General features: G+C 45.8%; 2 protein-coding genes across 4 annotated transcripts in view; both read left to right on the forward strand.

Annotated features, from left to right (window-relative positions):
• LOC146210046 (complement factor B-like) overlaps window positions 1-25,107 on the forward strand; it is a 455,586-nt gene that overhangs the window by 30,615 nt on the left and 399,864 nt on the right. The gene's annotated exons all lie outside the window — the stretch shown is intronic.
• On the forward strand, window positions 11,086-15,406 carry LOC146210047 (uncharacterized). The gene has a single exon (XM_084606899.1). The coding sequence runs from the start codon at window positions 11,101-11,103 to the stop codon at window positions 12,595-12,597; it is 1,497 nt and encodes a 498-aa protein (XP_084463025.1). The 5' UTR covers window positions 11,086-11,100; the 3' UTR covers window positions 12,598-15,406.

Genomic DNA, 25,107 nt, shown 5'->3' on the forward strand with positions numbered 1-25,107 from the left:
TTGCAGACCTGAAGCCTTGGTCGCACACTGCAGCCAAACACACTCCGCGATGACGATGGGTATCTACAAGAGGGAGCAGGATGAAGATGAAGCAGCACTACGGTGGCTGCAGCACGTTCAGCCGTGTGGAAGAAGAAGCGCCACACAGTGCTCACACTATTTCGCCCGCGCAGTTGAAGCGGCCAGCCTGGCCGCAGTTAGTCCGCAGGATTGCGCCGAATAAAAGGTTTCATACGTGAAACGTGGACAACTTCAGTGCCACGGTAACGACTGTCCGGAGGAGGGTGAAGAGGAGAGACGCGATAGTTGACCGGGGAGGTTTTTGCAAGAACTGTGTAAGGACCAATGTAACGGTGCTGTAACTTGTCAGAAAGACCAGGAGTGCGTAATGGGGTCCAAAGTAACACCTCGTCGCCGGGACGGAACGAAACTTGGCGATGGGTTGCATCATAGCGGCATTTGCGGTCTTCCTGGCTGGCTTCCGTGTTGACGCGAGCAAGCCGGCGAGATTTGGCCACTCGGGAAAGGAACTGGTCAGGAAGAGAGGGCGAGGAACTGGCATGTGTAGAAAGGAAAGAGGCGTCAAGAAAGGTAGCAGGAGAACGGCCGTAAACGAGGAAAAACGGGGTGTAACCTGTGGTCCGCTGTACAGCCGTATTGTAGGCGAACGTAACAAAAGGAAGTATTACGTCCCAGTTTCGGTGGTCCTGGTCGACGTACATAGACAACATGTCAGAAAGCGTGCGGTGGAACCGCTCAGTCAACCCATTGGTCTGCGGGTCATAGCTGGAGGTCAATTTGTGATGTGTGGTTGAGGCCTCAATAACTTCGGCTACAATCGTCGACAGAAATGTCCGACCACGATCGCTGAGAAGCACTTGAGGGGCCCCATGACGCAGTACGAGCGATTCCAAAAAGAAGGTCGCGACCTCATGTGCTGAGCCATTAGGCAGGGCAGCGGTCTCAGCGTAGCGTGTTAGGTGGTCGACGGCGGTGACGATCCAGCGATTACCTCGTGCGGACAATGGAAGTGGCCCGTATAAGTCTATGCCAACAACGGCAAAAGGAGTAGCTGGGCAAGGTATCGGCTGTAGTAGGCCAGCAGGAGGAGAAGTTGGCCGTTTGCGGCTCTGACATGGCAGACAAGAGGCGACGTATTTTGCCACACTTGAGGCGAGGCCTGGCCAGAAGAAACGGGTTTTCACGCGGTGGTAAGTTTTATGAAAGCCTAAGTGACCGGCTGTAGCATCATCGTGGAAAGCCGCCAGGATACGGGTGCGAAGCGCTTTCGGAATAACGGGGACCCAACGGGTGCCTTCAGAGCAATAAATATAACGGGACAGCACGCCGTTGTCAAGTTTGAAATTTTGGAGTTGTCTGCGCATCCTAGCGGTAGGAGGGTGAGAAGCACCGGTGAGAAGGTTGATTAGGGAAAGACAGTAGGGATCGGCTTGCTGGTGTGAAATAATGGCGTACCGATCTGGAGCAGCGGCAGGAGTAGCACAGGGGATGTTTGGAGCTCTGGACGACATTGCGACGCCGAGGGTGCACGCAGGAAGGCGCGAAGAAGCACTAGGTGGTGATTCTGGGAGCGGGCAGCGGGAAAGAGCATCGGCATCTCGATGTTTGCGACCTGATTTGAATATGACATCGAAGTGGTATTCCTGCAAACGCAGAATCCAACGGCCAAGGCGTCCAGTCAAATTTTTGAGGGTTGATAACCAGCACAGAGCGTGGTGATCGGTAACGATCGTGAAATGGCGGCCGTAGAGGTAGGGGCGGAATTTCTGAACTGCCCAAACGACGGCGAGGCACTCTTGCTCTGTGATAGTGTAGTTGCGTTCCGCTGGTGTTAGAGTTCGACTGGCAAACGCAATTACTTTTTCCCGAGAAGCGGTGTCACGTTGCAGAAGTACGGCGCCGATACCGAGGCCGCTGGCATCGGTGTGGAGAATGGTAGCAGCAGTGTCGTCGAAGTGAGCGAGAACAGGGTCCGAAGTGAGGGCATTCTTTAGGGTTTGGAAAGCTTTTTCGCATTCTTCGGACCAATTGAAAGTAGTACTGTCGGTAAGGAGGCGGTGGAGCGGTGCAGCAATGGTAGCGAAATTGCGAATGAAACGGCGAAAGTACGAAGACAGGCCAAGGAAACTGCGTAGTTCCTTAGTCCGTTGAGGGCGTGCAAAGTTCAAAACTGCAGCAAGCTTGTCAGGGTCGGGTCGAATGCCATCGCGGCTGACGAGGTGGCCCAGGATCTTGATTTCTTTCTTGGCGAAATTACACTTTTTTGTGTTCAGCTGGAGACCGGCGGATGCTAGGCACGTTAATACTTGATCAAGGCGGCATAAATGATCAGAAAAAGTCGCAGAGAAGATAACTATGTCGTCCAGGTAGCACAAGCATGTTTTCCACTTAAGTCCTCTAAGAACAGTGTCAATCATGCGCTCAAACGTAGCGGGGGCATTACAAAGTCCAAAAGGCATGACATTGAATTCGTAAAGCCCATCGGGAGTAGCGAATGCGGTTTTTTCTTTGTCGGCTTCGTGCATCGGTATCTGCCAGTAACCGGAACGCAAATCCAAAGTGGAGAAATATTCGGCGCCCTGAAGACAGTCGAGGGAGTCGTCAATTCGTGGCATAGGGTAAACGTCTTTGCGAGTGACTTTGTTAAGTGCGCGGTAATCAACGCAAAAACGCACGGAGCCATCCTTTTTTTTTGACCAAGACGACCGGAGATGACCAGGGGCTAGCTGATGGCCGAATAATGTCTCGTCGGAGCATATCATTCACATTATCTTCTATGATTTTACGTTCTGATAAGGAAACACGATAAGGGCGGCGGCTAACAATAGAAGTACCTTCTGTAATAATGCGGTGCTGTGCAGAAGACGTTCGGCCCAAGGTCGGAGAAGTGACATCAAAGGAGGCTTGGTGTTTTCGAAGTAATTCCTGCAAAGCTTGGCGGTGAGTCGCAGGAAGGTCGGGATTGATGGTGCCAAAGAGAACACAGAGAGAAGCATCAGAAGAAGCTGCTGGTGAGGAAGAGGGGGCGGTAAGGGTGGTGAGGGACACCGGGTGAATGTCCAGGGCACAAGGAAAACATGTCCCTTTAGTCAGCACAATGGGCTCTGGCGAAGTGTTCGAAGCAGCGACAAGCGCTGTGCCATGCTCAAACCGAACAAGACTTGGTGGTAGCGCGATTCCACGGGTCAGATGGCGATCAGAAGGCACGATTAGCACATCTCCGTTATCAATGTCAGTAGCAGTAAGCGCAACAAGTTGTTCGCATCCAGGGGGCAACACTGAGTCAGTAGCGGCAAGTAGGCGATAACGGGGCTCGGGAGGTTCAGAAGACGGATCGCTCTCGGTCATGTAAATGACCCTGTCGCGACACGAAATGCTGGCTGATGCGGCAGACAGAAAATCCCAGCCTAAAATAATTGGGTGAGCGCAGGGTGACATCACGGCAAATTGTACATGGTGGCGGACACCATCAACAAAAACTCGCACAGTACACTTAGCAGAAGGCCGAATTATTGCACCATTAGCTTCACGGAGTTCAGGTCCATCATAAGGCGTTTTCACTTTTCGCAAGCGGGAGCACAAGTCAGTGTGTATCACAGAAACAGCGGCGCCCGTGTCAACCAAAGCCTCAACAGACAAACCTTCAACCCGCACTAAAATAATATTCCAGGGACGTTCCGGAGGATTTTTGGGATGGTCGAAGAGTGCAGTTTTCCCTCCTAAAACTGCAGTGGTCAGTTTTCCGACAAGCGGGGGGTCGTCAGAGAAGCTTGACGGAGAGGCGAGGTTGAGCGGCGAAAAGGCGAAGTAGAACGGCGTCTTGAAGGCCTGTAACCAGCAGGCGGAGCGGGGCTTTCTGGCGGGGGTGATGAACGTCGGGGATAATCAGGGAATGAACGGTGGTTAGAGCCGGAAAAGCGAGGAGGGTAGTCTGCTTCAAATGATTCGTAGCCGCGGCGTTCATTCTGGAGCCTGCGACGACAGAAGCGGGAAATATGGCCTCGGTACCCGCAGTAATAACAAACAGGGCGGGCTGGGCGCCAGTTAGGGTAGTATGTCGGCGCCGCGGCAGGTGGTGCCAATGCAGCGACATGAGCAGTGGTAGGCGCCGGTGGCGTAGGCGCTCCAACTGCAGGCGGCAAGGATGTGACCTGGGCGTACGTTGGCGCCTGACAGATGGTAGGAGCGACCGATGTTGGCGGGCAATAGGTCATTGAGGCCAGCTCTTCTTTGACAATGCTACGCAGGCCGGCACTTGAAGGATGTGGCTCAGATGCAGGGCGGCACAAATTACCTTGAGCCGAGAGCTCTTCACGAATTAATCCGCGAATAAGAGCACGGAGGTCAGCTTCGGCAGTGAAACCAAATGAAGTGGGATCAGGCTGCAGGCGTATTGACTGTAGTTCGTCAAGGCGTTGACAGGTCGATATGATGGCGTCAATTGTGGTAGGGTTCTGCACGGCCAGGGCGTTATAGGCGAGTGGCCCAATACCTTTAAGGACGTGCCGAACCCGCTCGGCCTCTGGCATGGTGTCATTTATGCGCCGACAAAGTGCTAGAACATCTTCGATATAAGAGGTATAGGTCTCATTGGACCGCTGAAGTCGGGCTTCTAGCTTCTTCTTGGCGGACTCCGTGCGAACAGTAGGAGCGCAGAAAATCTGGCGTAACTTTTGTTTAAAGGTAGCCCAGTCAGGAATCGTCGATTCATGATTTAGGAACCACGTTTTGGCCACATCCGTCAAATAAAAGGACACATTAATTAGTTTAAGCGAATCGTCCCACCGGTTGAAAGCACTGACCCGGTCGTAGCTGTCGAGCCAGTCATCAGCGTCGTCGCCTCGGAGACCGGCGAACATTTGCGGGTCGCGCTGACGGCTGCTGACAGTCCAAGTGGCAAGGGGAGCTGGAGTCGAGTTGGTAGAAGCCGAAGTAGCGGAGTGGCCCTCTTGAGTCATGACGATGGTGGTCGGGGTCAAACGGCGGCCAGAACGAAGCTCCAGGTGGATGCAGGTGACGAAGCAGCGGGGAAATCAAGGCGCACCTCCACCACGTGTAAGGTAACGCGAAGGTCGGACTTGGGGAATCAGGCTTTATTGCAGACCTGAAGCCTTGGTCGCACACTGCAGCCAAACACACTCCGCGATGACGATGGGTATCTACAAGAGGGAGCAGGATGAAGATGAAGCAGCACTACGGTGGCTGCAGCACGTTCAGCCGTGTGGAAGAAGAAGCGCCACACAGTGCTCACAATATATATATATATATATATATAGCATTTAAAGGAGCGAACAGTCTCAGAGTGCAAGGCAAACTTTTTTTTTTATTATTATTCATACTGTTGACATTTACGGGAATGCTGTCGTGTGTTGATTACTGGAATAAAGAGCATTAAATGCAAAGCGGAAGGAAAAACAACGCGCCGATGCTGGGAGTCGAACCCACGACCTCCGAATGTCGTGTTCAGTGCTCTTCCAACTAAGCTACATCGACGGCTGTCCTCCCCTCCGCTTGCTTGGGTATATATGTTCACTAACCGGATATATATATATATATATATATATATATATATATATATATATATATATATATATATATATATATATATATATATATATATATATATATCCGGTTAGGATATGCACATGACTGCACTGCAGGCTGCAATGCCCCTGTAAACTTCACAGCTGCCTTTTGGACAAGTCTGAAGTCACCTGAAAAGAAACATAGAACAAAAACAGAAAACCACAAGCACAAACAGGCAAAGGAATGAAAGAAAAATAAATGAAGAAGCTGCTATAAATGGCAAAGGCCACACATTTACACGAGCGCAGCACAGTGAGAGCTCTGAAGTGAAGCCAGTACATAAAACGTCACTGGCTGGTCTGGGCCTGGATCAAACAGACCGCTATGAGAGGGCCTGCTGAACCAGATGCAGACCAGAACCTGGCAGCGGCAGCAGAAAAGCAGAACTGTTAGTCATTCAAGAGATTTTCACCCAGCATACAAATGGTCAACACATGTCGCGTCCTAGCGCTGTGCTGCCACTGCAAACCGGATATTGCTTGAATTCCTAAATGCAGCACATGAACCAGTTTCAGGAAACCACTCACTGCAGTGCAAGCTGTGGGCCAGGTCTCAATCCTTTTGTCTAGCTTTAACGTGAGCTAACCTGAAAATGCCTATTGAATAAAATGTAGGCCGGAATTCGACAATGGCTACACCATGTTCACGTTCAAGGTAAATGTAACTTGCTATTTTGGAAGTACAATGCCAGCATCAAGTACTTTGTCCTGCCATGACACACGTCCAGCTTGAGAGAGAAAGTACTGCATGAACTTTTCTCGCACTGCCTTTGCCTGAGCTCCATAGTTGTTGCTGCTGCACCTGCGAACAGGTGTAAAGCCAGGACCTGTGCGCTCATCAGCTCTCCATTCACCATCAATTACTCGCCCATCCTCTCCCACCCTGTCAACATCTGCTGGGGAACAATACTGAAAAATGGTGTCCTCTTCGTCATCAAGTGTCCTCAGGTAGTTATGCAAAAGCACAGTGGCCCATACTATTGCATCCACCGTTTTTGTAGAGGCCCTGATTTCCTGACGAAGGATCCTCCACCGGTTAGCCAAAATACCAAAGGCATTCTCTACGATACGCCTTGCTCGACATAGCCTATAGTTAAAAATCCTCCTTTCTGAGTTCAGGCTTGCTCCTGGGAAGGGTCTCATGAGATTTGAAGACAGTGAGAAGGCCTCATCCCCAACTATGACATAAGGAAGTTCCACAGAGGTGCCTGGGAGCAGCCTTGGTTCTGGTATGGACCAAGAGCCCGCCCTGAATTCCTTCCCCAGTTCACAGCTGTTGAAGAGGCCAGCATCCCCACGAGAACCGCATTCCCCAATGTCTACTTTAATGAATCGATATCTGGCATCACACACAGCAAGTAAAACTGTGCTGAAGCCACCCATGTAGTTGTGGAACACTGTTCCAGAGTTAACAGGCGCCTCTATCTTAATGTGCTTCCCATCAATTGCCCCAATACAATTTGGAAAATTACAAAGGTCTTCAAATTCAAAAGCTATTCGTCTCCAGTCAGCTGTGGTTGGCTCTGGGAGATACAAGGGCTGAAGAACTTGCCGCAAGGAAATGCATGCTTGCCTCACAATACGGCCTGCTATAGAGTCGGAGATCCTGTACGACTTTGCTATAATCATCAACGTGGAACCGTGTGCCAGGTACCTGCAAAAATAGGAAACCCAGTGAGTAGGGCCAATGCAAAGCACTATTTGTACATGGAACAAACTTTTAGGCACAGATGTCATTCAGTGAAGCAGTTTATAATTTGGTTTACGGGTTTAACGTTGCAAAGTGAACCAAGTTTATGAGGGATGCTGTTAGGTTAGGAGGGTCCGAAAATTTTGACTACCTGGGGCTCGTTAAAGTGCGCTAACATTGCAATGTACACAGGCGCCTTGCTTTTTGCCTCAATTGAAAAGTAGGCACCACAGCCTGGATCAAATACAAATCCTTGAGTTCAGGAGTAAGTGTCCATCACCGAGCTGATATGGTGGTGAGATACTAGTTCATATTGTTGAAAAGCATGAAATGCAAGCACAATCTCAAACAGGCAATACATAGGCATGGAACCACTCTTTGATTAAGAATGAAGTACTTAGTACAAGCACGAAGAATTTTGGAATTATTATTCTATTAGTCAGCAGCTCACTACATCAGCAACCAATCATTAGCTGTAATAAAAGAATCCGCGTAGTCGGCGTCTTACTACACCTGCCCCCTTTGCTTCATATCTCAGAGCTGATCTGATGTTATAAAAGTCCTTGAGGGCAAGGAGCAGTAGTCGAAGAACGAGACTATGCAAGGCTTGGCAGTGGTATTTTTCTTTCGTATAGGTTGTGCCTACTTGGAACACAAAGTGCAGTGCCACTGGCATTTACACCACTAATGTTTCTGTTAACTAAACAAGGGAACATGCAAACAAATCTCGGAACACACTTGCTGCAATGCCTGAAGTCAGAGGCACTTTGGCAATGAGTTTCCTCAGTACCGAGCCAGGCCACTGAGCTCTTGTTCACTTGTACTGTTTGGTTTCGGTTTGTAGGGTTTAAATGTCCCAAAACGACTCAGATTATAGAAGTCAAAAGATTATGACATGTATTCTAGCTTTCAGTTCTTCACTGAATGCTTGGTTGATGCAAATACTAACATTATCTCACCCATCCATAAGCTTGAGAATGTGAGCTAGGCCCAGTATATGTGATATGCTCTGCCAATATTAATACACGAGAAATGGAATCATGTGCCTTGTAAAAAGCCAGCAAAATGTGTGCAGCTTTACACTTGGTAAATATAAAAGTGCAGATTCTCACTATATGGTTGGGCATCTAAATATCTGATCAACGAGGATCCAAAGGAAATTAATGTATGGACATTTGAGTGTGAAACCTTATAAAAGGAAGTAACGTAAATGTGCTGGATGCATGTAAGTCCCCAACAGAGGACTCAAAATCCATAAATATTAGTTTTCCACCACCTTACATTGAAATAACAGTATCAAGACCTGTTGCTCCCTTACAACACAAATTTGCAATGCACTGTCATGAGATATTGTTTTTTAGACTTACACAGTCCCTTTACATGCTATGTAAATATATGGCCTTTTGTTTTCCTTGTATTCAGTATCTACATATTCGATGTTGGACGAGCCATGCATAAAAAATTGCAGTATGTTTGCAAAAAAAGTCATCAATAGACTCTGACATTCAAGGCATGCAATCAAGCTATGGAGATGTAATTTACTTAGGATCATCACACCTAAATCAAAATTCAAGCAAGTCTACATGTTTTCTTTGCAGCTGGGAGCCGTTTGTGTCAATAGGCCATGATCAACATACTGCTAGAAGTATGCTTAAATATTAGTTCAGCATGATGTGGTGGCCTGAAATTTTTATACCTTTTTTTAGCCTAAGATAATAAGATAAATCAGGGGAGCTGATACTTTTCTGTGTTTGCTGATTACTATAATTGCTGCAGCATTATTCTGCTGTGAAATTTTGTCAGCGTTCAGCATTTCCTCTTAGCAGTTTTGGAACCGCTTGACTACAAAATACTGACAGCAAGCTAAACAGTGAAGCAAATATTCACAGTATTCTAACATATTTTCACATTTATACTTAGCACTGGTCGATGGATGTCTTGCATTGTTTGTAAAATAATGTATGTGCAATCAAGAAACAAACTGGGAGATCTCACGAAAAGCACATGGTGTACTAGACATGGCAATACTTGAAATATAAGCCCTGTATACATGGACTCGACAGAGTCGGGTCGAGTAAGCCTGTCGAGTAAAAAACCAGTTGTCGGGTTCATGTATACCCAGTCGGGTCGAGTAAAATGGCCGCGGAGCGGGTCGCGTTAACTCGCTTGCAGGGGGTAGGTTAACTCGCTTGACCCGCTTGTCTAAAAGCATGTAGACGCTGTCGAGTCAGCGAGTCGAGTTATGGCGAACTCTGGGATTAAAAAGCAACCGGAGCGGCGAGGAGTGTCAGCGAAGTTGAATGCTTTTTAGCCCTCATCAACGATAAAAAAGAATAATCGAAGCTCTCAATAGTAAAAGGCAACGGAATCAAATACAAGTAAGAAACTTGCACAATAACTACAAATCTCGACGCTACGCGCCGCTGCGATACTTACTCGCTAGAAAGCGAGTTCGTGTAGACACCAATCGGGTCGAGTATTGGTGACCTCACTTAACTCGACGCTTACTCGACCCGGTGCTGTCGAGTCCATGTATACAAGGCTATAGAATTGACCACAAATGTAAAGGAATGTTTACAGCCACAATAAAAAGTTAGTATAATCCAAAATTACATTATTGCCTTCTTGACTGAGCAGATGTTGAAATGCTGAAAGAATGATTACATGCAGGAACTAACTATAAGCACTTAAAAAGCTTACTAGTACTGCTGTGACTATGCACACAAGTAGAACAAGAAAATCCATGAGGCGCTGTGCACTGTGAATTACAAGTAAACAATACATTTTTTTTTCATACATGCGGTACAATAACTAAAGAGCTTAAAATGTGGATGCACCTTAAACAGATGACAGCATTGCATACACCTGCACATGGTATATGCTACTTACACGTCACTGGACTGTAAAAAAAAAAAAAAAAACACGCTTACCTTAATGTGAATGCCAGCTTCTCCCCAGCTGACAAACTGACCATTGAGGCTTTGAGTGGCTCAATCAGAGGTCTAACTCTAGGAGACTGTCAAACCTACACAATAACAACAGCATAATGAAACACTTGTCTATTGAATAAAATGAGTTAGACAACCCCACGTTTCCTGTACGCAAAAAAGCACGGCAGATGCATGTATGCTGAGTAACAAGGGCGATATGCTACAGCGGCCACGGGTAAAATTAAAATTAGTTCATGCTTTTTACTGACTGAGAAATTCATGAACGTGATGTTGGCCGTACTCCTTCGTATCGGGTCAGCCTAGGTAATTACCGCGAAGCTGAGGCAAAAAAAAAACACACACAAAAAAAACAATAATAATAGAACCAACTAGGCAAGAAATTGATGTCCATACTTTATTTTTTTCATTGACGAGCACTTCCGCGCCTTTGGCTCGCTTTGTTGAAAGGCTTCGTTGAGGTTAATAATGCACAAATGTAACCGCGCTTGCATTCCCAGTCTCTTTCATAGTTATGAGTAAAACAAACTTAGTAATAAAGTTTTCACACGCTCTATGCTCTGACGGATGAAAACGCACTTCCCATCTCATGCATCCCTGACGCGAGCACACTACCTGCTCCGGCGTACTGCGCTCAAGAAATTCACGAAATACAGGCAAGGATGATATGAACATGTACTACTTACCTTTCCACAGACATGCGGAAGTACTGGAAGAAGTCTGTGCCGTCTCCGCTTCTCATGTCCCGCACCAACGTAAAATACTCGCCGAGTCGACGCCGATCTCTCAAAAGACGTTTTGTAGGCTTACGCCTTTTACGTTGCGGCTGGTGGAGGGGCATGGCAGCATCGACAGAATGCGGAGCACTAATCCGTTTGTCTACCTTGTGCAGCTATGTGGCCTTCTCGGATGTTTCAACGGTGGCTGTCCGGACATCAGCGTGCTGAACCTCTCTGCGCATGTCCATCTTTCAACACATCAAGACATCGATCAAGAAATACGCCCACCAGCATTGGAATCTTGGCGTCTGTATCATCGTTTTTCGGCAACACGTGCTGATTGCCAGGAACCTGGACTGCAGGGGGCATCACAGTGCACTCAAGCTATAAATGGGACTCCCGCTTGTTTCGCAGCCACTGGGCATGGCAGCATCGACAGAATGCGGAGCACTAATCCGTTTGTCTACCTTGTGCAGCTATGTGGCCTTCTCGGATGTTTCAACGGTGGCTGTCCGGACATCAGCGTGCTGAACCTCTCTGCGCATGTCCATCTTTCAACACATCAAGACATCGATCAAGAAATACGCCCACCAGCATTGGAATCTTGGCGTCTGTATCATCGTTTTTCGGCAACACGTGCTGATTGCCAGGAACCTGGACTGCAGGGGGCATCACAGTGCACTCAAGCTATAAATGGGACTCCCGCTTGTTTCGCAGCCACTGGGCATGGCAGCATCGACAGAATGCGGAGCACTAATCCGTTTGTCTACCTTGTGCAGGTGAGCAAAAAGTACGGAAAATGCTTCCGTTCTAATGACCTATTCCTGTTGGTGCTGCCGTGCCCTTGGTTTTGCTGCTTGCTAGAGGTTTTTACATTTTGTCTGAGGAAATTATTATTGTTAGCAGGTGACATTGAATCGAACCCCGGCCCTGACATGACCCTAATTTTGCAACAACTTAATGAAATCGCAGTTGACATAAAGGATATAAAAGAGAACAGATTACTAAATATAGAGAACAAATTAGATGCCCTGTCCAGGCTTGAAAGCCAAGTAACGTTCTGCCAAGAACCGGTTAGTTGTATGAGTACAACGATTGAAAGGCTTGAAGCAAGGGTTGAGCAGCTTGAGAATTATAGTAGGAGGTCAAATTTGATCATTTATGGCATCCCAGAAACTGAAGAGGAAACAAATGAATCACTTGAAGAAACCGTAAACAAAGATATTTTTCATGATATTTTAGGACTCAACCCTGTCCCTATTGAGCGGATACATAGGTTAGGTAAGCCGGATATTGACAAAACACGTCCTGTAATCATAAAGCTTTTAGACATTAGACATAAAACTGCGATACTCAAGAACGGAAAGAAACTAAAGGGAAAAGATTATTCAATTGGCGAAGACTTTTCAAAGAAAGTTCTAAGAAAGAAACTATGGGACAGCGCGAAGCTGAATCGAGATAAAAAAGAACGGGTTTCCTTGGTTTTTGATAAGTTATATATCAATAATATCCCTTACGTATGGGACTGCGAAAAAAGTGATAAAGTGAGGGTTCAAAAAAACGACGAGGTCACCGCAAATCGGCCCGTGACGCGAAGTTGCTCGCAGCTGCGAAACCGCTCACCGAAAAAGTGAGCAGTTCATCTAACTCAGCTTCTTTCTTCACTAACACAGATAGCTTGATTTGCCATAGTAACACGAGCCAATTTAGTAAAAAATGCTTGAGAATAGTTAACATTAACGCACGCAGCGTTGCAAACAAGAAAGACTCGCTTGAAATTAAACTGCTGCAGTTCGACCCACACATATCAGTCCTGACGGAAACTTGGTTACGTGACGACTTAGCAGATGACCTGGTATTTCCTCCTCATTATAAAGTCGTTCGCAAGGATAGGACCTCAAGGGGTGGCGGCGTAGCCGTTCTCTTGAAAGACTCTGTAGAATGCGACCTCGTATATGACGTTCCTGACCTTGAATGCCTTTGCATGAAAATTTCTTGCTGGGGTCAATCTTTTATCCTGTACGCTTGCTACAGGCCACCAGATGCCACACCCGACTATCTTATTAAGCTACAGCATCACCTGTCTTATTTCCGAGATAGGAAAATACTGCTAATAGGTGACTTCAATCTTCCAGACGTGTGCTGGGACCGTTTCCAGGGCGGTACTAAATCTGGGAGCAGTGCAGACGTTATGTTTGATATCATGCTTACTCATGATTTAGCTCAAATTGTAAATCAACCTACTCGTGTGCAAGGTACATCTTCCTCTATACTAGACCTAGTTTTTGCTAGCCGTCAATATTCTATGCATACTGTGTCAGTTGAAACAGGCATTTCAGACCATCACCTGGTAAGCGTGTCGATAGATTTAGTTAAGTTCCCTTCCCTCAACAAAAAAGTCAGTCACGTACGATCTTTCAAGGATTATTCTAGGGCTGATGATGCCGCAGTGATTGAACATATGGAAACTTGTTTATCCAGTTTCGATGAAAATGATGTCTGCAAGCTGTGGGAGCGATTCGTCGAAATGTGTCAATACTGTCTAAATACCTTCGTTCCAAATAAATGCAAAAAAGTTCACAAACGCACACCTTGGATGACGCGGAAGATTATTCAACTGAAGCGAAAACTAAAAAGATCTAAGAAAAAGAACCGCCAGTTAAGTCAGATTGAAACGCTTAAAAATAATCTTGAACGTGTGGTTCGTGAGTCAAAGGACTTGTACTTTAACACAACGTTACCCAATTTTGTTAAAAATGACCCAAGTAAATTTTGGAACTTCCTGAGTGATAGCAAGAAACATATCTCAAAAATAACATCGGAGGGAGATACACTGACTGATCCGATTGACATTGCACGTAATTTTAATTCTTTTTTTCACAGCGTATTCTCTGAAGCAGGTACACAATGTGTACAAAGAGCGTCATATTTTCCTGTATCGGAGGTGGACTTTGTTAGCCTCCCTGGTGTATTTGCTTTGCTTTTAGAATTGAAGCCTAAAACTTCTTCTGGTCCTGATAATTTACCTAATGTATTTTTGCGACGCTATGCCGAAATAATTGCGAAGTTTCTTTTTGTGTTGTTTAAAAAATCTCTCTTGTCATCAAAACTTCCGGTTGAATGGAAGACTGCTCGAGTTGTTCCGATCTTTAAAAAAGGCGACTGCACATTATTGCAAAATTATCGTCCTATTTCTTTAACTTCTGCATGCTGTAAAATGCTCGAACACATTATTGCTAAACATATTAACAAATTTCTTGAAGAACACTCCGTATTAAGCGACTGTCAGCATGGGTTTAGAAAGGGCTATTCTACAATAACACAATTAGTTACAATAGTACCTACTTTTGCTAAAACACTGGATATGAATGGTCAAATAGACACCATATTTATGGATTTTAGCAAAGCATTTGATAAAGTTCACCACGGAAAGCTCATTCAAAAACTAAAAAATATTAATCTTCCAGACATTTTAATATCATGGCTTGCAGATTATCTCACGAATAGAGTGCAATTTGTTTCAGTCGATGGGTGCAGCTCCAGTTGTCTCCCAGTCACCTCTGGGGTGCCCCAGGGAAGCGTCTTGGGACCTTTGCTTTTTCAGATTTATATAAATGATATTGTCAATGTGGTTACTCCAGGAACGCATATTCGCTTGTTTGCAGATGATTGTGTTGTATTCCGTCAAATTACATGTACTAACGATCAAAATGAACTTGACCGGTGTCTAGAAAATGTTCTTGATTGGTGCAGTGAGTTTTCCATGGTTCTTAACACTGAAAAAACAGTTTCGATGCAAATAACACATAAAAAGAACCCGATTAACCATGCGTATACCCTTGGATCATCAACACTAAAGCAGGTTAATAGTTACAAATATCTAGGTGTAACAATAACAAGCAATCTTTCCTGGAACTCACATATAGATAACATATGCTCCTCTGCATTTAAAAAGCTATGTTTTCTGAGGCATAAACTAAGAAATTCTCCTTCTCACATAAAACTGCTAACGTATAACGCTTACATCAGGCCAAAGCTTGAGTATGCTTCGGTTGTATGGGACCCATTTACTAAGCTTAACATCTATAAATTAGAAATGGTTCAAAGAAAAGCTGTTAGGTTTATCTACTCGAAATTTAAAATCACCGACTCCCCCACAGATATCATGGCGACTAACAATATTGAATCACTTGAAACGCGAAGAGGAAAATATCGCCTTGAGTTTCTTTATTCTTTACTTAACCATAAGTTAGCTTTGGATCCTTCACAGTACATATCCCCTTTATCCACACGGCATACCCGACATCATCACATTCAATCATTAACACCGTATTTTGCGAAGACTGATTGTTTTAAATATTCATTTTTCCCGCGGACAATATCCGATTGGAACCATGTTATGGCACTGTCATAGTTTCGCAAAATTTGCCTGTTCATTTTTATGCATGTTTCTTTTGATTGTCTTCTGTATCTTTTGAGTTTTGTTACAATATATGCCTGTCCTGCTTGGACCCTGATAAGGTTCTGCAGTATGTACTAAATAAATTACGTCGGCGGCGATGAACTGAGCAACTAAAGACCAATTGACATCGCTACCGGCGGCCATGTAGGTAGTCAGGCGCTGTGCTGAACTGCTACTCATGTGGTAGCTGACGAGAGCCATCGATCACACCAAAAGCCTCGACAAAAACCACGCCATGGCGATTCCGACACAGCCGAGATGCAGCACGCTAGAAAGGAAGACGCGAAAGAGCTCCGCGGTGGTCACGCAGCAGTTGGAGAATGATGGTATTGGACAGAAGGCGACGCCCGAACGCGTCAATCGGGACGCTGGAACCGTCCGGCTGACTGGCAGTCAGCAAAACGATCGTACAGCACCCTTTCCACACCCCGTCCGCTTGAGGCAGAAAACGTGCGGGTCGCATGCGTGCGGAGCGGGTCAAAAAAGCAACCGTACAGCGGCCTTGACCGGTTAGCATCCCTCAGGGGCCAACGTGGCAACAGCGTACTTGCAATCGACCGTCGGGCCGCATATGAAACATATGGTTAAAAAAAAAAACGCCTTTTGCTGCGAAGTTGTTGCACACCTGTAAGAAAATAAAGGCAGTATCTGTTTTCTAGAGTTTCCATGTTTCGATAGTTCGTTTCGAGAGAGACCACGATCGCCGGGCTTCTTATATCGCATGCCACACTATTTCCTACAACTAAAACTTGAATTGAATAATGTGGGCTACCACGCATATCAAACTTCACAGCTGATCCTGAGGGCACTCTAACACCCTGATTACTGCCAAAATGTTCAACGCGGGCTCAATCGCAGGCTTCAAACAGGGCCTATGCAATAGCGAGCGTAGCCTGCACCGCGGCCCAGTATAAACAGCAGAAAGAAATAATAAAAAAAGAAGAGAGTAGTTTATCGAGCGATGGGACCATGAGAGAGAAAAAAAAAACATGCAGTGCTTGTAATACATGATATTTTGAGTATTTCTCAAGCTTTTGAGCTCCTTCTTGCAGTGCGTATAAACCAGCTGAGCCCTCGGTCATCGCTTCGCTTCCTGAAATGTTTAATTCCAAATAAGCTTACACGCAAAATAGTATCGTCGGTGCTGCGCTTGCCGGTATTGAATCTTGGTCGCACTTTTTTCGCTGAAAGTTTGTATCAAAGCTCCGTGTTAAGCGAAAAGTACGCCCACGGTAGCAGAGCACTACCGACGAGCCGGCGTTGTTAAATTTGCCAGCGATGTCCACATGTTATGATGATTCCAGTGCACAAAATAGTGCGCATCCAGAACATTAGTTACAAGTCGTGAGAGCAGGCGGCAAGCTCCAATGATCAACAAGTTGTAATTGTTAGAGCGGCAGCAATGGCCTGTACACTGTGAAACATGAAGTCGCAACCTTATAATTGCGATCATGACGTAAAATACAAAAATATTTGATAGGTCTCTAGTTCTCTGCGTGGCCGAATGGTTAGCGTAGAGGGCTACAGATTAAGAGGTTCGAAGGGCGCTGGTTGCTACTCTTTTTTTTTTGCGTTTTTTTTTTACTTTTCTATTTTTTAATGTACTTGAGGTGCTTCGTTACTTTTCAGCTTTTAATTTTTATCCGAGGCTTTTTTTTCTCTGGGCGACCAGTTCCGCAAGTGCCGAGCATGCCAGTATGCCGCGTCCCAGTGCGCCCAGTCTCCAGCGTCATACTGGGCCCATAATCAGTTATGGCGCTGGGGCGCTGGAGCGTTGGGAGCCAGTGGAACTGGTTTTTGCAAAAGGGTAAGGCCACCGAATGCACGTTCCATCCGACGTAATTTACTATGAAATGGGGCTTCCCTGGAAAACTAAGAAATATGATTCTTCATAACAGCGTCGAGGCCACTCACATCTTCAGGGACCAGATATGCCGTCCGAAGAAACCAACTAGGCCTAGCAACGATTAGGTCAGACAGGCAGCAGTGCCGATCGTCGCTTCGCATACCCGCCGGAGGCGCTGTTGCCGGAAGCTCCACGCTTTATGCAGGCATGTTTCTATTGCACAAGTATAGCAGGCAGTCCTTCTTATGCGAACGTGTACTGCATCAAACCAAGCAGCGCTACACGGCTCACGGATCCGCGTCTCGGCTGCGTTGATCGATAACGCGTGTCATCGGCGCGCCATCTGCGGCAGCCTTCACAAGTTTTAGTGAATGAAAAAGGCAGTCGAGTATAGTTTTGGCTATAGTGAGGCGTATTCGACAATGGTCTACATCGCAGTATCACCACGAAGCACCGGTGTGCGGCCGCCTGAGCGCCCCTGAGCGCCCGCTTGAATGCGCTGTCTGCAAGACCCTACAACTTGGAAAGTGGTTTGCAAGGAAACTTTCTGCAAACAAAAACATATCTGCATGTAGAAATGCAAAGGAACAAGTCAATCCGCTGAAAAAGTGTTTTGGTTGGTGCGTTGTCGCTCGAAAATTTGCACGGCCGGCGAACAGGCCAAACAGCCTTGACGGACGCTACCTGTTGCTTGTGCTGGTTGCCCAACGCTTTCACACCGAGACAACAGCACAGCAAGCTGTTTGGCTTCCCGGCTGTTCGTGCGGTGGAACATGCTGTTGGGGAACAAGCTAGTTCAGAAATTTGTTTGTGGTTAGTTTGGAGAACGTGTTCTCTTAATGGCGCTGCTGTGTTTCCGCAGTGTGACTCGACCTTTAGCATTTGCGCTGTCTCTCTTTTAAATGCGCTGTAGAGTATTATTCTATAATTTTCATCGGCGGTACTAGCTGGCACGGTCAGAGAATACGGCAATTGAGTTTAAACTGAAGACGAACACATACAAGATGGTTTATCTGTGTGTGTTTTATCCCCGGCCTTCGTTCGCGCTGTGCAAAATTCTTAACACACCAGATCTAAATATTTGAGGTATTATGCGCCGAAGTTTAAAGAGAGTTTTTAAAAATAAAACCCTTTCATTTCAGTCTAAAAACGCACATACTATGATCACAGCAAATCAACATCTTTGCTTTCGCCTTGTTGTTTACTAGAACAACTGTGACGTCTGTCATAACCTCGTGTTTGTAATACGATCCTCCAACAAATCTGCGCAGCGGAAACATATCAGCCACACACGTGGAGGGTGAAAAGTGCTGTTTATTTGGCGCTCGCCGTATACATCTCTGTGGTGATGCCCGTGTTTCGCCCCGATTGCCGGCTCAACTAGTACAAAGTAAGCCAACTACCGATATATCATCCCAACTTTGAGGCTACTCTCACCGCAAAGTACACAAAAAGAAACTACTCAGCTAATTTCTGAAAACGGTCATCCTAAGTCAGGCACTCCCGAGGTCGAGCAGTTCTCGCTGACCCCCTAGCATTTACTAGCATTTTGCTAATTCCCTGGAGTCGCCGCCAAAAAAGATTGAGGATCAGGCGGGTTGGACAGATGCTCAACAGGGTAAAGAATTTCGACATCCACTACCGGTTCTGGTTCCGACGCACCACAGTCAGCCTCCTCAGAGTCATCGCTCTCCACAAAGGTACCTCTGATTGGGAGGAGGTAACTCATGCCCATCTTTGGTTATGACCAGCGATGATCATGCAACCACTTCTTCCGGCACCCGGCTCCTCCGGACCCATTGTCACATCACATCACTTTATTTACCTTAAAGACCCCTTTTCGGGGTGTTACATAAGGGGTGGGGTTTACAAAATGCAGGAATCAACAGTGCTTGAAAATGATGATGGACATGTTATGGCAGCAATATTGTGGGGAAGGCCGTTCCGGTCAGCTGCTGCACGAGAAAAAACGGCGCAGATATGCCTGAAGTGATTCTTGGCCAGAATGGTTAGTCACTGAGCGATAAATGAAACAATCGTCGACGAACAAGTGGATATGACAAGAGGTATGCCGGGGTAAATCGTCATTGTATATGAGGAATAATGAAGGACCGAGAACAGAACCCTGTGGGACGCTGGAGGTTTCTGGAAGCGGGTTGGAAGATTGGTTATTAATGACGACGGACTGAGAGCGATGCGTGAGGAAAGCTTTAATCCATGCAGTTATGTTCGGATGTAGGTTCAGCTGGGAAAGTTTAAGAAGCAAGTGTTGATGCGGTACTTTGTCAAATGCTTTAGCGAAATCTACGAAAATGAAGTCAGCTTGTAGGTTAATATCAAGGTTGGCGTGAATATCATGCACATAAATGGGTAGTGGAGTTTCGCAGGAGAAACTCTTGCGGAATCCATGCTGCGATAGATGAACGAAATTATTTGAATCCAAGAATTGCATGATTTGAGAGCAAATGACATGTTGCATGATTTTGCACGGTGCACTTGTTAGTGAAATGGGACGATAATTAAGAGGTGAATCAGAACTACCTGCTTTGTGGACGGGAACGATATTCCCCACTTTCCAGTCGTCTGGAATGGTTCCTCCAGAGAGTGAGTGCGAGAACAATGAACAAAAAATGCTGCAACACACTGATTTAGTGTTTTTCAAGGCCTTTGAATTGATTTTGTCTATGCCTGAGGCCGGTGAACTGTTAATTTTGTCGATTATGCACGAAATTCCATTACTGTTGAAGGTTATCGCGTTTATGGCCGTGGTGATTATAAGAGGAAATCTTATAGAGGCAATCTTGTCTTATTATATGTGAGAAGTTAAAACTGCATGGCTTACTTTATGATAGCTGATTTTCCGGAGACACGATATGAATTCTAGGCTGTCTGGATGGGTGGTCAGTATGAGGTCGAGTGTGTTAGCCGTTTCCCCTGCCACACGCGTTGGTTCGGAGATTAGTTGGGGTAAATTAAAATTAAGGTAAACATCTATAAAAGTTTTCGACTCTTCCTGACTGGCTATAGGCTGAGACTGGTTATGCCAGTCAATATCGGGATAGTTGAAATCCCCAAAGAGAAGGATGTGTGCCTTAGGGTGCTTGGAAACCATGTAATTTAATATATTTTGAAGTTTTCGAGGGAAGTCAGGACTGCTGCTATATAACACACACCAATTGGTATTGTGAGTGGGGATGCACGGCACATGATCGATAGAATTTATAAACTTGAGGTGATATCAATGGTAGCACAAGATAACTGCTCATGGTCGGCAATCAGAACTCCTCGCGAAAAAGACGAAAATGAGGCAGGTCTAACAGTATCTCTAAATCAGTGATGTCGTTATTCAACCATGCTTCAGTTACAACAAGCAAATTGTTGCTCGAAGATGTTACAAGATTTGACACATCACGTTTCGGCAGGAAGCTGCGAAAGTTAGTAAAGATTACCGAGAATGGAAAGTTGGCACGAGGATTAGGCCGCCAAGATCTCAAGAGCGGGAAGGATTAGTTATTTGTTACGATATATCTTGTACCGACTGAGTTGATTCATCAAAAATATAGCGTTTTGGGCCGAAGGCGGTGTTTTGAACCTCAGAGAAAATGATACAGATTTTGCCTTGGCAAAAGCTACAAGGTGTTTCCGGCAATTTTGGACACGGCGTGAAAAGTCTTCACCGGCGCCGGTTATAACCGGTATCCTTGAATTTCGGACCTTTGAAAAGACTGTCAATGCTCTTAACTGGGCTAGTTGGTGAAATAATTCAGGCAAAAACTGCCTTCACCAACCGAGCTGTACTCCAAAATGGGAGGAAACCGCAGCCATAGGGAAGATGTTTACCAGGGAGAGCAGGGAAATCCTTGAGGCCCTCTTTATAAAACCGGCAGGAGATGAATGCGTAAGTCCTCTGTCGCGCTTAGTAATAGAGAATTGGAATATCTAGAAAGGTATGGTGGCTATCAAAAATTATGAAGGTTTTTCCATCACCATTAGCTGATGATTCCTTGTAGGCCGTGTTACTATCTGGCAGGCAAATTGTTTCCTCCCATCACTCTTTTCTCTGCCATAAGACTTGTGTCTGGGGTTGCGCCAAGGGTTTTTAGTGGTTCTTGTTTACTTGTTTTGGATCTCCTGCTCACTTTGTTGCTGGGGTTGTCGCGGTGTAGTTTTTATCAATTCATGGTTGCTTTGCAAGGGTGGAAAAACGGGCTATTTGGTAAATCATCTTGAAATCAAACTAGCGCACTTCAAAACAAAGACACTGGAAGAGAACGACAACACAGCGCTGACTTCAACTGGTTTTTATTAGAGAGTGACACAATATATATGTACAAAAAGTGGGCGTGAAAGAATTGATAACTGCTGAGATTGCACGTGGCGTAAAACACCGAGCGCAAAGTTAAAAGGCGCATGATAACAATATAGGTCAAAGCAAGGCAGAACGGCAGGGCTATAAAAAATAAAGAAGCGAAAAACGGGGAGGCATGTAGGTAAAAACAGTTAAAGATGGCACGATCCGAAGATACATAAACTAAAATCGAAAAAAGGCCAAAAGGGGCATTAAGAGCGATAAAAGCCAAAGGGGGCATTAAGAGCGATAAAAAACACAAGAGGGCATTAAGAGCGATAAGAGAATCAAAAGGACAATTAAGAGCATTACAAGACCAAAAGGGCATTAAAAACATAATACCTAAAACAACCAAGACCAGGCCGCTAGAGGCGGAGGAGTGTACCCGGAATCTAAACATTAAAACTACTGTGCGTCTGGTTCAAATATTCTAACTCGCGTTTAGTCAGGGCTATTGAGGGTGCGCTAACACAATTTTGACCTAGCTTTAGAATGTGAGCGACTTCTATGATTTCGCGTGTGAACTGATGTGCATTTCTCGCAATGACAGTGCAATTATGAAGGGATGGCTCACAGGGCTGAGAAGGACATTTTAGGCAGTGAACACCTAGGTTTCTTTTCGTAGTATTGTAAACACTGTTTGAGTGTTCCATAAGTCGTTCGTTTAGGCAACGCCCGGTTTGCCCCACGTAGGCCTTGCCACAGCTCAGGGCAATCTTATAGACGACACCAACTTGGCAGGGAACGAAAGGTGCCTGGTGCCTAACAGGGCAGGCTGGCTTTCGCACAGCCGGGGCATTGACTCTGCGGCAGAGCTTGGAAAGCTTGTCAGGCGCCGAGAACACAACACGGACGCCTGCCTTTTGCCCAATCCGTTTGAGCCTGTGGGAAATAGTATGAAGGTAAGGCACCACAGCAACCTTGTGTTGATGCTCAGGAGCAGCTCTCACTTGACCCCTTTTAAGCTTCTGCAAGAGGGAGTCTGCTACTGAGGTCAGCAAATGCTCAGGGTAGCCAGCATTGATCAGCCGCTGAGTTTGCTCATCGATGCTCCGGCCCATAGAGTGTACACAGGACTTCATTAGGGCATTTGTGAAACAAAGGTTCACAATGCCCCTCTTAACGATCTTAGAATGGGCTGAACTGTAGGGCAACAAGGACTTGCCCCCTCTCGGCTGGTACCACCAGCTCAGGTGGTCATCTGCCCTGGATAGCCTTAAATCAAGAAAGCGTAAAGCCGGTAAATCCGGTACCTCATGGGTCAAAACAAGGGGCGAGAGGCACTGTTCAAAGCGAGAAAGCACTTCTGAAACTGAGCTCTGAAAAGTACATTCGTTACTAGCCAAAAGGATTAAGTAGTCATCGACGAATCTGAACATCTTCACAGCAGCTGACGAAGATAGCTGCTGTTCTAATAGTCGGTCATGATGGGCGAGATATATATCACTTAATTTTGGAGCAATGCGGGAGCGAATGCCCACTCCGCTCTTTTGAATAAAAATGCTTTCATCCCATGAAACGAAAGTTGAGCTAAGGTAAACTGTCAAAAGTTCCAAGAAGCCGGTCACCGAGATGCCACAAGAATTCTGGAAGGTAACGGATCCGAACGCATCGATACAACTTTCAACACACAAAAGAAGCTTGTCGTGTGGAAGTGAATAGTAAAGATTCTTAATATCGACTGAAAAAGGCATTAGAACATCAATGGTGTCATGACCGACTATTAGAACAGCAGCTATCTTCGTCAGCCGCTGTGAAGATTTTCAGATTCGTCGATGACTACTTAATCCTTTTGGCTAGTAACGAATGTACTTTTGAGAGCTCGGTTTCAGAAGCGCTTTCTCTCTTTGAACAGTGCCTCTCTCCCCTTGTTTTGACCCATGAGGTACCGGATAAGGAAGCTTTACGCTTTCTTGATTTAAGGCTATCCAGGGCAGATGACCACCTGTGCTGGTAGTACCAGCCGAGAGGGGGCAAGTCCTTGTTGCCCTACAGTTCAGCCCATTCTAAGATCGTTAAGAGGGGCATTGTGAACCTTTGTTTCACAAATGCCCTAATGAAGTCCTGTGTACACTCTATGGGCCGGAGCATCGATGAGCAAACTCAGCGGCTGATCAATGCTGGCTACCTTGAGCATTTGCTGACCTCAGTAGCGGACTCCCTCTTGCAGAAGCTTAAAAGGGGTCAAGTGAGAGCTGCTCCTGAACATCAACACAAGGTTGCTGTGGTGCCTTACCTTCATACTATTTCCCACGGGCTCAAACGGATTGCGCAAAAGGCAGGCGTCCGTGTTGTGTTCTCGGCGCCTGACAAGCTTTCCAAGCTTTGCCGCAGAGTCAATGCCCCGGCTGTGCGAAAGCCAGCCTGCCCTGTTAGGCACCAGGCACCTTTCGTTCCCTGCCAAGTTGGTGTCGTCTATAAGATTGCCCTGAGCTGTGGCAAGGCCTACGTGGGGCAAACCGGGCGTTGCCTAAACGAACGACTTATGGAACACTCAAACAGTGTTTACAATACTACGAAAAGAAACCTAGGTGTTCACTGCCTAAAATGTCCTTCTCAGCCCTGTGAGCCATCCCTTCATAATTGCACTGTCATTGCGAGAAATGCACATCAGTTCACACGTGAAATCATAGAAGCCGCTCACATTCTAAAGCTAGGTCAAAATTGTGTTAGCGCACCCTCAATAGCCCTGACTAAAAGCGAGTTGGAATATTTGAACCAGACGCACAGTAGTTTTAATGTTTAGATTCCGGGTACACTCCTCCGCCTCTAGCGGCCTGGCCTTGGTTGTTTTAGGTATTCTGTTTTTAATGCCCTTTTGGTCTTGTAATGCTCTTAATTGTCCTTTTGATTCTTTTATCGCTCTTAATGCCCTTTTTTGTTTTTTATCGCTCGTAATGCCCGCTTTGGCTTTTATCGCTCTTAATGCCCCTTTTGGCCTTTTTTCGATTTTAGTTTATGTATCTGCGGATCGTGCCATATTAAACTGTTTTTACCTACATGCCTCCCCGTTTTTCGCTTCTTTATTTTTTATAGCCCTGCCGTTCTGCCTTGCTTTGACCTATCTTGTTATCGTGCGCCTTTTAACTTTGCGTTCGGTATTTTACGCCACGTGCAATCTCAGCAGTTATCAATTCTTTCACGCCCACTTTTCGTACATATATATTGTTTCACTCTCAAATAAAAACCAGTTGAAGTCAGCGCTGTGTTGTCGTTCTCTTCCTGTGTCTTTGTTTTGAAGTGCGCTAGTTTGATTTGAAGATGGTTATTTTGTCTGTCTCATCTAATTGTTGCTGGGTTATCGCGGTGTACTTTTTATATTTTTATGGTTGTTTTGTCTCGTTCATCTAACGTCACCTCGGCATGCCTTTACACATGCTCGTTTTAGCTTTCACGTCACCTTTTGAAGGTTTTTTCGCCACAACGGTTTTATTTTGTGTTTATATTTTGGTTCTGTAAGGTCTTTTCGCACCGTATTCCTCATGCTC

The sequence above is a fragment of the Amblyomma maculatum genome, chromosome 1 (assembly GCF_055883805.1).
Source record: "Amblyomma maculatum isolate TAMU_Amacu chromosome 1, ASM5588380v1, whole genome shotgun sequence".
NCBI classification, from domain to species: Eukaryota; Metazoa; Arthropoda; class Arachnida; order Ixodida; family Ixodidae; genus Amblyomma; species Amblyomma maculatum.